Here is a 13,966-nt window from a genome sequence, read left to right as displayed (position 1 = left end):
CATTCCATCTGGTTATTAGTATTATTCCAAATATATTTCTCTGTGTTCATCAGAACAAAGAAATGTATACAGATTTGGAACAACTCAAAGGTGAGTAAATGATGACCGGATTTTCATTTTTGGGTCAAATATTCCTTCAACACTGAAACGTTCACATTTTATACCCCTGAATCAGAAAACCCATCCTGCTATGGGCTTGGCATCCTACAGAGGTTTTGAGGCATGAGTCAGAGGCCTTTCCACGTGTTCAAACAGAATCTCTCCTGCTTGGCTTTGAGGTGAAGAACTTCAGTTCAAGTCACTATTTATATACAAGAACAAAGTTTTAGGGAAATCGAATGCCTTCACCAAACATTTGTTAACAAGGGATTTCACAGTTACTGCAAACAAATGAATTACACACACTAAAAACCGGATTCCTGGCAGAAAACTTCAAAGTTGCCTGACAAACTGGAAAATATAAAGAGTATGACCGTTCACCCTGTTTCTCCTGTTTAGACAACCATCCTGTCCCAACACTATCCTAACCAGTCACATGTTTCTAAGCAACAAAAACGATTGAAAAACACCTCAAGAGTTGTTGGTTCAGAGGTGTGGTCTTTTACACGAGATTGTACCATAGACTTCCAAGGACAAGTTTGAACAGAGCCGCCGCCGGCAGACGTTAGGAACACAACAAACCCAATAACACGCAAAGTGTGTTGACAGAGCTGTCCAAACAGTGCGAGTCTTATTTATCGCATAAGATGGAAATGTTACTAGGGAAGACTATTTAGTTTGTCCCACAAAACACAGTGTGGTTTCTTCGACAATATAAATAGGTTTTAAAGAATCTTTTACGGAGTCATTACATAAACTTTTCAGTTTCCCTAAAGGCAAAACATCGCCTGTGAGGCTCCATTTATTTTTGCATTTTCCGGCGTGTAAATCACGAGGAAGAGATTTGGTGAACAATTTCACGCATGTTCGGTGTCTGTGAATATGTTTCGCACCGACCTGTGTTCTCAAGCCTAAAAACCGAACTCCACCCTCATTGATCTCCAGAGGCGTGTTACCCACAGCTCAGATCCACAGAGGAGAGGAACGAAGATCTTCAAAGCTGCGTTTCTTTACATTTTGAGCGACTTAAACCTCAAAGGTAAGTCAATTATTATTGTCATTCGACATGACTTCATAGATGTTTTATGTGATACGCGTTGCTTTAAATATTAATGATTGAACGAACAAACCATATTTTTGAAACAGTTTGGAAATGATGTTGCAACGTTCATTAATATTTCCGAGTTATTACGAAATGTAACAAAACGGAGGAATGCGCAACACAGAAGGGAAAAGAGAGATGACACTATCAATATGGCTTTACTTTGCCTGCAGTTTACACAAAACAACTCAACGGAGATTCCGCGCAGCGCAGTGCAGTTATGGCCTTATGTTGTCTGTTTTAAAAAATATGGTACACGTGAAATATGGTATCAAATTCATTATAACCACAATGAAAACGTAATACAAAGTGCGAACAGTTTGCTTCTTTATATCCGACAGACTCTTTCTGTACAACAATATTGAATGCCTTGTGGTCTGGGCTTTTTAACAAAGCTGTAACTTGTATGTACACAAAAAATACTTTTATTTTAAAATACACGTTTCTTTTTATCCTTCTCTAGGATGTTTTAGTGATATTTATATTGACAAGAGCTCTGAGCTATGGACTGGAAGACATTTCAAGCCCTGCTCAGCGGGGTGAACAAATACTCCACTGCCTTTGGCCGTATCTGGCTCTCTGTGGTTTTTGTGTTTAGAGTCATGGTTTACGTTGTAGCTGCAGAGAAAGTTTGGGGGGACGAGCAGAAAGACTTTGACTGCAACACCAAACAACCTGGCTGCGCCAATGTCTGCTATGACTACTTCTTCCCAATGTCCCATATCCGGTTGTGGGCCTTGCAACTCATCTTCGTCACATGTCCGTCTCTGATGGTGGTAATGCACGTGAAGTACCGAGAGGAACGCGAACGGAAATATCGGGCCAAACACGGTGAAAACACCAAGCTCTACGAAAATGCAGAGAAGAAGCATGGCGGACTGTGGTGGACGTACCTGATCAGCCTTTTTGTGAAGACGGGCATAGAGATCACCTTCCTTTATATTCTCCATCACATCTACGACAGTTTCTACCTGCCACGCCTGGTTAAATGCAATGTGTTGCCCTGCCCCAACATTGTGGACTGTTACATAGGCCGGCCCACGGAGAAAAGGGTCTTCACCTACTTCATGGTTGGTGCATCAGCGCTGTGTATCGTGCTTAGTGTCTGCGAGATCATCTATCTCATCTCCAAACGCACAATTCGCTGCGTCAACAAGTTTAAAAAGAACCACAGAAGCAGCACGCCTATTCACGGACGATACAGAGATGAGGACAGTAACTGCACTCTTCCCATGCATGAGCTGGACTGCAAACCGGAATACAGACCCGAGTCTAAATCAGAGCTGAGGTCTGAGTTTAAACGTGAGTCTAAACCACAGTTAAAATCGGAGCTCAAGCCAACATTTAAGCCAGCTTACAGGCTAAGTGTGGACATGAGAGCTTCCGCTCCAAATCTCTCATTAGCTACAGGTATGTATAAAATACGGTCCGATATCCTCTAGAAATTGAGAGGGTCATGCTGAACTGTTAAGGGTGCTTCCCTATTAAGTATTTACAAACTCATCTGGGTGCATAAACAAGCATTTCTAACTCTTTGAATCTCAAAGACATGGTTTCTTTCATATTGTGTCGAGATCTTTAAAAACTGTGTTGGGTCCTTGTCATTTAGATGGTTTGTGAAATATTGTACGCCGGTTTCAGGAAATGGTGCCCTGGAAATACCACTTGCAGGAAGTGTTGTCCCGGAAATACCAGGGATTCAGAGTCTTGCCCAATGGCACGGTAGTAATTAACCAAGATTGTGGTTTTAATGACTCTTCCGTGACTGCCATAACTGGGATCAAACCTGGAGTCTTTTGTATATCTGCCTATAGATCCAGCATCAGATCAAACTACTGCCTTTTATTCATTGTAAATAAGAGTGTGCTTTATATGAATTTTCTATAGGTTCATTCTTCTTTTGGTAAAAGCATTTCTTTGTTAAAGAAGAAAATCCAGCTGGAGTTAAGAAATGTCACACCTTACACACAAACCCCACCTTCACACGCACACAAAAAGATGGAATCGTGGCGCTCTTCATACGTCACGTTTTGTGTCTCGGTTTCACATTGTCTGAATATTTGTTATGAAGATCAAATCAAAGAATGTCCATATGACAAAACTGCACACATTCATGGACTCTGATGAAAGCTAAGAGGTGTTTCAAAGATATACTGCAGTGTCCGTAAAATGGTGACTTGTTGTTATTATCAGCTTTGAAAAAGTGCTACACACCCTACGACATCGCCAACACAGGAAATGTTATTTTACACAACATTATTTTTTAAGCTCTGATTCTGAAAAGATTGTGTATTTTGCTTCATATGTGTCTCTATCCCCGAAATATTCTGACATCAGGAATTTTGTAATGCTTGTTAATTTTTATACTGTACAAATAAAGTATATATATATATATTTTAAGCTGCCATTTTTAAGACAAATGTGATCTTCAACAACAAAGACGTTTCAACCAGGAAACAAGTAAATTACAGTGAGGTGAATAAATCACGTGTGGAAGGTAAAGAAGATGATTAAAAACTAAACAAAAGTCACTCGTAGTCACACAAATGACACTACTTAACTCTAAATAGGGATTCTATATCAGGCCGATCTATATATATATATATATATATATGTTTTTTTGATCTATATTTAAATCATGATTGAGTTTTTCCCTCTGTCTGTTTTGATTAGTTTGAGTTTCCTTGTTATTATTAACATGTAAATAGAATACATCGTGGTTACACAACGCAATAAACTTTTTCCTCTAAAAGGACTTTTAGACTTTTAAATAACACCAAATTAAACAAAGGATACAACCTTCACATCACACAAAGTCCACATCACACATAGTCTTTAACGCTCAACCCACAAACCTTAGTAATGGTGACATGAACAAACCCCCTAAAGTAAAAAGATGAACTTCACCACATAAATAACTACAGTAACACCATAATGAAAACAATCATTGGATATGTTATCTAAAATATGAAAGTGCACTTCTTTTGCTTGAGAGAAAATGTACTTGTGAAATATAAAATTTTAACTAAAACCAATTTACCATGTAATTTAATTTAATAACTGGAGCACTTGTTAATAGGGCCAGCCGTAATGGTTACTTTTCTTCATGACTATAATACCAGGTCAGTTTTTAAACAGGTCAAGTTTTTTGTCAAGATAAACTCGAAGATTCTAGCCGATTGAGAGAAATCAGGCACTCAAAACACTTAACAGAGCGAATATTTAAGTGTAGCCTACTCATTTTTTCTTTTAAGATATAAAACTGAAAATATGAAGTAGATTTAGTATGAAAATGTTATAATTCATAATTATACTTTTTATATTTATTTGTTTGATTAAAGATCATGCTCATTAATGTAATAGAATTTATTATTATATGTATTAACTTTTCACTTCATTCTAAAAGAATGTCACCATGGCTGTATCACAAATGGCATAAACGTACTGACCGGTTCAACCAGTTTAGCCGCCATCTTAAAATCGAAGTACTTTGTGCTACAACGGGAAGTGTTTTTTTCTTTTGTTAGTACGGTAACACAAAAATATGTGTTTTATCTGAGTGTAACAATATGATTTTTCAACAGTTTTTAATATGTTCCAATTAACCATTTTATACAATTGTGTAGAATACATTTGAAGATTCAATTTACAATTATAAAGTAGTAATATTTTCACAAAAGTCAGCTAACACTAAAAAGAAATTATAAAATATAATTTCACCCATGTGGCAAATGCCAATATATTAAATTATGTCTACGTGCATGCAGCAATTACAGTACTCTCTCTCTCTATCTCTCAAACACACACACACTAATGAAACCAATACGGTTTTGTTAAGAGATTTATTTACAGAGAAAGTTTTTCCGGGCATAATCCTCCATTAACACTTACAAACTCATTTTAATTTACTTCCTACAGAAGTACAATAGATAGGCCTACTGCCAAAGAGATAAAAACAAAGCATTTTTGCAGTTCCTTTAATCTTAATGGGAATGTTATGACACATTGTTAACAAGCTGTACCGTATGTGATTGGAAATGACAGATATTTCCGTTTCTTAATCATGTCAAATGACTGGAATCTTAATAACTATGACTTTATAAGGTTTCATTGTCTTAAGTTCAAGCTCTGCATTAGAAATAATGCAACAGCCTAAGAGCAAAGAGACGTGTTCATGTATCGTTCATAACATTTTATGAAATCATTCTGTATCTATCTGGCATTTGTTCCCTTACGTTTTGAGAATCACACAGTCATCCTATTCCAGAACCATATAAAACAGTTAATTAATTAATTTAAAATATAAATACACACTAGATAGAAGCCTGTTACCAAAAATCAAGGCACTAAAGAATAGTTAGAGACTGTCTGATTGTGAATAGTAGGTAATATTTGCTTATGTGACCCAACAGAACTGTACAGAGGAGTATGGCTGTGTCGATTAACACCGTGCTTATTTCAGACATTTTACTTCTTATCAAAGGGCAACATGGTTGTTTGATCATATCATATACAATAATGACCAGAATCACTCATTTCAAAGCTTGCAGGAGGCCTGAGCTACTTTAGAATTTGTCCTTCTGTTGAGTGATCTACAGATGTATGAGCCAGCGTCCAATAGTTTTGGTAGGTCTACTCCCTGAAACACAACAACGTGACTTCAACATTTTAAATGCATTACAGGATGCCCTTGTAAGTTTTAAAATATGATCAAGCTAACTCCTTGCAAAAATGAACAATTTTCTGTTTAGTGCAATTCATGTTTTAATAATAATTTTAGCACAATTTAAAGACGGTACATCAAATATCACTGTAATGATATAATTAGGGGTTCATTATTATGGATTTAGAAATTGGGATAAATGTCACACTAGTCCAAAAACAGGCTTAAATTTCTCAATTGAATTAACTTTCACTCAATTTAACTCATCAGCTCCTTGTTAGAGTAAATACTGAAAATGCTAGACTTACAGTATGGATTCCTAGTCCATTCAGCATATACACTACATCCTCTGTTGCAACATTCCCAGAAGCCCCTTGGGCATAGGGGCAGCCACCCAGCCCCGCGACAGAGGAGTCCACAACAGTTATCCCATTCTAGACAAAGAGAAAAGAAGAAAATTGTGTACTTTATTTTAATGTCAGCTCATTTTAGGCATGTGTTAAATCCAAAGGTCAGAATGTATAGAATGAATGGTACTTCTCTGACTGTGAGATTTTTGCGATCTCTGTGACAAAGTCAAGCAAGGTTATATAAAAGGTATAAAAGTGAACAAAGAGCAAATTTGTGATAAACGATTCAGGTACAGTTAAACAAACACACTGTGAATATAAGGTGTATATCAACTATGAAAGGCAAGGTAAGAAGTATAGGTGTACTAACAGAACAAAAGTACAGAACACTTTGTTACAGACACATTCTGACTTTCTCACCTGTAATGCTACGAGTATGTTAGCCAGCGCTTGTCCGTACGTGTCATGACAGTGAACTGCCAAAGCCTCCACAGGAACTTCTTTCTTTACGGCATTCAGCATATCCACCATGCCCCCTGGTGTGCCTACTCCGATGGTATCACCAAGTGAAATCTCATAACATCCCATAGAGTATAGTTGCTTAGCAACCTCTGCTACTTTGTTTGGCGATACCTTCCCTTCATATGGACAGCCGAGTACACATGACACATAGCTGCGAAAAGACCAGGGGAAAAAAAGAGAAATCAAGAAATATTTGCAAATGCATTTTACATGTTAAATTTTTATTTATTTATTATTACACACTAACTGTCTGTAAATCCTCATTGAGTCATTACAGTTTTGTTAAATTAGCATTTTTTAGCTAATTTTAGCTAAAGTTTTAGATATTTTTGTCATTTTATAATTTATTGGTTTATTTTGCATTTGTTTTTGTTTATTATTATAATTTTAGTGCTTTAAACTTATTTCACTTTATTTTTAGGAAAAATTAAATAAGATTCTTTAGTGAAGTTTTCCAATCATTTTTATGTCCATATTTGATTTGATTTCATTGAACAGTAATGTTTTAAAACTTTTAATTTTAGTATTGTCTTCTTTGAAGTATTCAAGATCTGCAAACATTGCATTATTTTGTTAATTTGACAGTTTTAAATTTCTGCAAATAAATATGAAAAACCAATTTTTTTTCTTTTGGAATTTGGGAGAAATCTTCACAGAATGAAACAAAATTATAATGTTACTAAAACACACGCAGTACCTACATATAGTAAATTAGAAAAATATTTTTAGGAGTGGTCTCTTAATTTGTCTATATGTGAAATATGCCTTGTGTCAATAATTCTGTTGTCATAGAAAAAATAACGTGTTTATTGAGCTAAAATACAATTTTATAAATGTTTATGACAGGTAAATTACTCACTAATATTTCTGAACACTAAAAGTAATCAAAGTAACGAAGTAGCCTAAAATACACAGCCTTCTTACCCTCTTACAGGAATTCCTTCCTGTTTGGCTGCTTTCATCACCTCCTCAAAACGCACAAGACTTTCCTCCACTGAACAATTGATGTTCTTCTTACTGAAGAGCTCTGAGGCAGCACCAAATATTGCCACCTCTTTTGCACCAGCCTTCAACTGATAAATATAACCAAACAAACAAACAAACAAAAACATGATCCGTTAAAAAACAAAGCAAAGCAAAAGTACCCCCCAAGCACAAATACACAGTGCATATCAGACATGGCCAGATCATCTACAGCTATTTTACTCACTCATAAAACACAACACCACCTTATCCAATACTGATAGCTAAATCTGGCACATGACTGTCGGGAGTGTTTATACTCACAGCAGCCTGGAAACCCTTCAGATTAGGGGTCAAAACAGGGTAATTTACACCAGGTTTCTTGTGAAGCCCACGCATCACTTCCCCTTGATCCGCCATCTGCAAATTACAGTAAATTCAGTCATAGACGTGAAATGATAATGTACAATGAATGTTTACACGAGATATCATACAAATGCCTTTTTCTCAAAATGTGATATTTGAATGTAACGTTGATTTGCATTAATGAAATGCTTGCATGATATGTTGCATCTTACCTGAGGGACCCACTTAGGTGAAACAAAGCTTGTGGCCTCGATGACAGAAAGTCCCGCCTCGGACAGCATGTCTATCAGACAGATCTTTACCTCAGTGGCAACGACGGTCTGATTGAGGAAGAGTTTACAGTACATGTAAGAATTGTCAAACTCTTTTTTAAAATAAAAAACCCAATAAGTGCCATTGTTATTGCGTAGTAGTGACATGTTGCTAAAGAACTGTAAAATAAACAAACACACTTATACAACACAATGCTTTGGCAGTAGGCCTATAGTAAGTGCATACAACCATGCTAATAAAGTGCCTTTAAATTGAAACTGTTATTAAAGTTGAATGCGCATTACCAATACTGCTCAAACACGTTTTTCTAGGTTTTAATGCAAACTGAACCCTTTACCTTCTCATTCTGCAGCCCATCTCTTGGTCCAACCTCCACAATCTTCACTCTCTCAGGAAGTGACTGAGTCGCAGACAGACTGACCTGTCAGAAGAGCACATATACACAAAGACACAAGAGCAAATATAAACAAACAACGTCAACGTAACATCACCACATTCACCCAATAAACCAAGACATGTATGATAAACTCACAGCTCGGAGCGCAGCGACAGCAGCGGAACGCAGAGCGGGCTGGTAAACACGAACAGAAGCGAAAGGACCAGCACCAACCCTCATCATGATCGCCGCCATCTTTACACGCCCCTTTAGGGCTCTCGCGATATTACGGGTACATTTTCAGGAATCTATAGGCTCGTCGCCACTCTCTTGATACGCTTATCAAGTTAGCTGGAATTGATTGTTGACTATGTCGCATGATCTTGGATTGTTCGGTTCTTCTACGCTCATACAGGAACAGGTCCGTTAGCTTAAACCTACCCAAGAGTAGGTTTATTTATATAAACAGTATTAGATCGCAGCCATGACGCACTCAAGTCGGCTTCATTCATCTTGTTGCGCAAGCTATGGATTAATAGAAAGAGCTTTGGAATGTTAGCATGTAATTAACGCGATGTTTTGCTTCTAGAATGTAACCAGGCAGGAATGTGAATGAATGCATGGTCCACCGGGCCGGTTCAACCTTCGTTACTACAACAATGTGTAAACAGAAGGTAAAGGGATATAACAAGAAGGGACTATGAAGACCCCACCCCTAAAACAGAATGTGCTACCGAGGTTTTGGTGATCCAACCGGTAGTAACGCACAAACGTATGGGGAGAAGCCCAGGTGGCAGCAGAGCAGATGTGTCATGTCGAACACAAAATGATGAAAGATAACGGACGTAACTACGTTTTTGACGTAACAACCAGCCATTAGGATCTTTTCTGATCACTAGTTCTTCTATCGATATAAAAATGTAATCCAGATATTCTAATCGTACACAACAGGTGCGTTCGAAGAACCGAATTATCCAGATGATGATTTGCAGGATTAGGTCATCTCGGATGTTTCATTTGATCTTGGTGTATGAAGGACGGGCCCCTAAAGTTGATCTCCCTTCATTTTGCAAATGATTATTCTCCGACATATAAAATATTTTTTTGTCTTAATAATAATCACACAAACAAATGTGATTTAAAAAATGAGGGTAAGATAATCACACTTATGCAAGATTTTATTTTTCTGAAAAAATACGTTAAGCATGTGACTGGTGCTGTTTGGTTTTGTAGAAAGGTTTTGACATAAATAAGAATAATACACAACACAAAGTAGGCAAATGTCACTTTGAATCCATGCAACATTGTACACACAATTATATAGGCTTCTTTTACCCTTGTGTTAACTAAGTGTGAAAACTGAAAGCTGTTGCAAAAATGTATGATCAATGACTGTAACATCAGAACATTAAAAAAATCTGTCCCATTGTATTGTGTTGAGCCTACATGTCTTTTGAAGAAAACTATATATATATTTTTTAAATACAGAAATATACTTTTATAAAAGCAGTTAAACTTTAATACTTTATATACTTAATGAGAAAATCTTTTTTTACAAAATCCACAAGCATCTCTCAAATGAAATTGTAACTCATGAAACTGCCCACAAGTCTCATCCCTTCTTCTTTGTTGAATCCCTTCACACACATACATACAAATTCACCACCATCATCCTCATCACTTTCCACTGGTGTCCTCATCGCTGTCTTCCACTTCTTGGATGATAAGATCTGTGCCTGAATCCTCTGCGAGATCATCATCGTCCATGCCCCATGTCATTTCTCTGTTCTCACTCGTCTCTTCTTCCACCCCCAACAACAGGCCGTCCTTCTCCTCATCTTCATCTGTGATTAACTCGCTATAGCCACTTTCCTGAATGCAAAGGTCACACAGTCTGTATCGACGAGTTCCCTCACTCACCACTCGTCCATTGATCTCAGTTACGTGACGTTTGCACTTTCTGCATACCAGCTTACGGGCCTGGTGGATCTTTGGAACACAAGTGTAGAAAAACGATAAGTTCATTTTTAGATCACATATGGGTTCAGAGTGGCATCGATTTTATTTATTTTGGGTGAACACTGAGGTGTTACTGGAGCAAGTATGTGTGAAGCTGAGTGCGTTTCTCACCGTCTCAAAGTGGCTGCGCAGATGTTCCAGGCGGGTAAAACGCTTGCTGCAGGCCTGACAGGGGTACGGACGCTCCCCTGTGTGACAGCGGAGGTGACGCTTTAAATCTGCCTTCCTCTTTACTGTGTGTGTGCAGAAGGGACATTTGTAACGCATTGATGGAGTGGAATCTGAGAGAGAAACGGACAATGAGACAAAGATTCATTTCAGACATTGCCACATCAAAGAACCATTCAAAGGGCTACAAGCCTGAAAGTGAACAAAACCTTTTTTGTATACTATTTATACATGTATAACTATCTGAAACACCCCATCCAACTTTTTTTACTGTTTTTTTAAAAGCTTTTATGTAACACAAACATTGAAAAGAAACGCCAATGTCCCTAATATCCCTAAACCAGGTGTCTTAAAGGGATGGTTCACCCAAAAATGAAAATTCTGTCATGAATTGTTCAACCTCTAGTTGTTCCAAACTGTATAATTTCGTTGTTTTGTTGAACACAGAGAAAGATAGTTGGAAGAATGATTGTAACCAAACAGATCTTTGACCATATTGACTACCATAGCAGGAAAAAATACCTATTTTTTTCCGTTGAACACAAAAGAAGATATTTTGAAGAATGTAGGAAAGCAAACAGTTCTGGGGCACTTTTTACACAATCTTCGAAATATCTTGTTTTTAATTCTGCTGAAGAAAGTCATACAACAGGTTTCAAAAGACAAAAGGGTGAGTAAATGATGCCAGAATCTTAGTTTATGGGTGAACTATCCCTTTAAATTGCAATAAATTAAAATGTACGTTTGAATAGGAGACAGAGAAAACATTGTCAGGGTAAGTACAAATACAAATATAAGAAATGTCCAATACTTATGGGTATACATATTCCATCTCAGCAGTTCGGTGCTCACCTTTATTAAACACCCCAACCACCCCAACAATGGATGGTAAGCTGGCATACAGCTCATCTGCTTTTTGCGAGCAGTGTGATACCACCCCCTGTAGGTCAATGAGAGAAGTGTCTTCCGTTACCAAGCGACTGGTGGCAGTTCTTTTCCTGCTTCCTCTTCTCCTGCGTTCTGTAAGCACAGGGCTGAACTGCTCCTCCTCATCAATCTGTGACTCTAGACTGGGCTGTGGTGAAGAATTCTGCTGTAGCCCTGATGGCTGGGGGCTGGACACTATGGCTCCTCTGATGTCGTCTTTGATTTGATCCTCCTCTTGGTGCTCCCAGAGTCTGGTCTGAGAGCTCACACTTACATCACACATGGTGGAGGGCTCGATGACATTTTCACGCCTGTCATGGAGCGGGCTGCTGTCCAATAGACACAGGTATCGCCCCTCACCATTTTCTTTTGCACTGATGTCGAGGAAAGATTTAATGAAAGTCTTGCAGTAGGAAATGACATCATTCATCTGCAGGTAGCTGGCGGCTGACATCACCTCTATTACATTGGAGCTGTTGAGCTCCAGATGCCCGGAGTAAATAAAGTCCAGGATGATGGAAAAAATATCAGAGCTGAAGACATCAAAAGAAGTATTTACTGACTCCAGAGTGTCTTTAGCTCCCTGAGACAGCAACATCCGGAAGTATCCGCTGCTGCCATATAGAACATTACGATGTGCTCTGAAAATCTGACCCTCCACCAATATGTTGCAGTCACAAAACAATTCCTGTTGCCTCTGCTGGTCCAGTTGTTTAAGCAAACCACTCTGGTGAATGGCTGACATATCTGCACTGGTCCATTTGTGAATAGACCTGAAAAACAAACAAACAGTCACTTTGAATAAGTTGATCATAAATGATGACTCAGTTTTGGTTTTATTCTTGTTTTTATAATGCTGTCTTGTGCTTTTTGTGACGTTACGGCTTCAGGGAGCCGCAAAGCACCGCCTACTGTGATGTGATTGGATGAAATATCTGTCAGTCGTACGCGTTCGCTGTAGAAGGGGCAACACCCGACTTTGCGCATCGGGCAACGACGGAGAGAAAGAGAAACAAGGGAGTGGGATAAATTCAGAAAGAGGGTGTGAAGAATATAATCGCATGACGGCTAAAATGTAAAACATTGCACTACAGAATAATAAGAGCTTCTTATAAATCTCTCCATCATTCGTCTCCCCCGCAGCACGCATAAAGAAATACAGGGAAACTGGGTTACATTCATATATAAATAATGAAATAGCCAAATTAAAACAAAGCCGCAAATAACGCAGCAACACAGAAAATGCATTAAAAATCAGCCGTAAGATATCCAGTCCTTGCGCCCTTTATGTTCGAAACGCCCGCTGTTAAAGTCAACGGTATAAAGTAGTGCCAGATAATGCACACGCATTTAACGACATTTAAACATTTGCCTTTAGGTAGCATTCCTTTACAAAGCATTTTCTTACACTGTAAAATAAACCTGTCAGACAAGGGAACATTAGGGTGTCGTCCGTGAGCCGCCCACCGAACTGTGCACAGCTGGAAACCTTCCAGGTTGGATTTCAACCGCAAAACACCCGGTTTTGCAAACTCTCCAATCGCATTTTTCGTATTTAGTTTTAGGGACGGTTCACCTGAGCTCGGACGACACCCAGGTCGGCTCTGAGCCTCGTGTCGGTCCCCGTAGCCCGCCCTCTTTTTACCCGGGCACCGTTTCCCATCTCTCAAAGACAATACTTACGGATGCCCTGCTTCACCCGCGCTCCGGTAGGGTCTACATGTCCCACTTTCACAAACCATCTCCATTTCTATGTCTACTTTGGACGTATTTCTCCAGCTTTTGTTATCAGGGCGAACAGCGTTCACTTCCTGCTTTGCCCGAAAGACCGAAACCCGTTAGTGCTGGAAAAACGTTTTGCTGACGTGGGTGTCCGGAGCGCCCGGGACCGGAGTGCTGCTTAAAGCACACGCGCCCCCGTACAGTCGACCCAGCACGTTCACCAGATTCTGGCCGTGCGAATTATTAAATGTCCAGTTTTATCATTCTCATCATATTGTTTTTTTGGAGCACTTATAGTTGACCCGCCCGTATCTCACAGGAAACAGCGCCACTGACATGACAGAGTGCGATGCTTGTTTTATACATTTTCGTACATCTTATAAGATCTTGTTGCGTAATATTAGTTTGCGTGAAAA

At 38.6% G+C, this 13,966-nt stretch overlaps 3 protein-coding genes across 4 annotated transcripts; 1 reads left to right on the top strand and 2 right to left on the bottom strand.

The window, feature by feature from the left end:
* The first annotated feature begins 630 nt into the window (after positions 1-630).
* On the top strand, positions 631-3,594 carry gjb3 (gap junction protein beta 3). 2 transcript variants are annotated; one of them, XM_079458347.1, is made up of 3 exons: positions 631-1,138; positions 1,665-2,611; positions 2,811-3,594. In XM_079458347.1, the coding sequence occupies exons 2-3, from the start codon at positions 1,705-1,707 to the stop codon at positions 2,819-2,821; spliced, it is 918 nt and encodes a 305-aa protein (XP_079314473.1). In that variant the 5' UTR covers positions 631-1,138; positions 1,665-1,704; the 3' UTR covers positions 2,822-3,594. The 2 variants fall into 2 exon arrangements, with proteins under 2 accessions (XP_079314473.1, XP_079314472.1); XM_079458346.1 differs by lacking the exon at positions 2,811-3,594 and having other exon boundaries at positions 1,065-1,138; positions 1,665-2,782.
* Positions 3,595-5,025: 1,431 nt separating this feature from the next.
* On the bottom strand, positions 5,026-9,364 carry hmgcl (3-hydroxy-3-methylglutaryl-CoA lyase). The gene is made up of 8 exons (XM_079458345.1): positions 8,871-9,364; positions 8,676-8,759; positions 8,278-8,385; positions 8,024-8,119; positions 7,661-7,809; positions 6,635-6,887; positions 6,173-6,298; positions 5,026-5,840 (listed from the first exon to the last, which is right to left on the bottom strand). Exons 1-8 carry the CDS (start codon positions 8,967-8,969, stop codon positions 5,739-5,741), a joined length of 1,017 nt encoding a protein of 338 aa, XP_079314471.1. The 5' UTR covers positions 8,970-9,364; the 3' UTR covers positions 5,026-5,738.
* A 511-nt stretch (positions 9,365-9,875) lies between these two features.
* zbtb8a (zinc finger and BTB domain containing 8A) lies at positions 9,876-13,703 on the bottom strand. The gene is made up of 4 exons (XM_079458333.1): positions 13,512-13,703; positions 11,754-12,601; positions 10,845-11,014; positions 9,876-10,703 (listed from the first exon to the last, which is right to left on the bottom strand). The coding sequence occupies exons 1-4, from the start codon at positions 13,574-13,576 to the stop codon at positions 10,392-10,394; spliced, it is 1,395 nt and encodes a 464-aa protein (XP_079314459.1). The 5' UTR covers positions 13,577-13,703; the 3' UTR covers positions 9,876-10,391.
* Between the last annotated feature and the right edge of the window lie 263 nt (positions 13,704-13,966).

This window comes from Barbatula barbatula, assembly GCF_947034865.1.
Source record: "Barbatula barbatula genome assembly, chromosome: 6".
NCBI lineage: Eukaryota > Metazoa > Chordata > Actinopteri > Cypriniformes > Nemacheilidae > Barbatula > Barbatula barbatula.
Note: the sequence above shows the minus strand (reverse complement) of the source record. Positions and strands in the feature narration are given on the sequence as shown.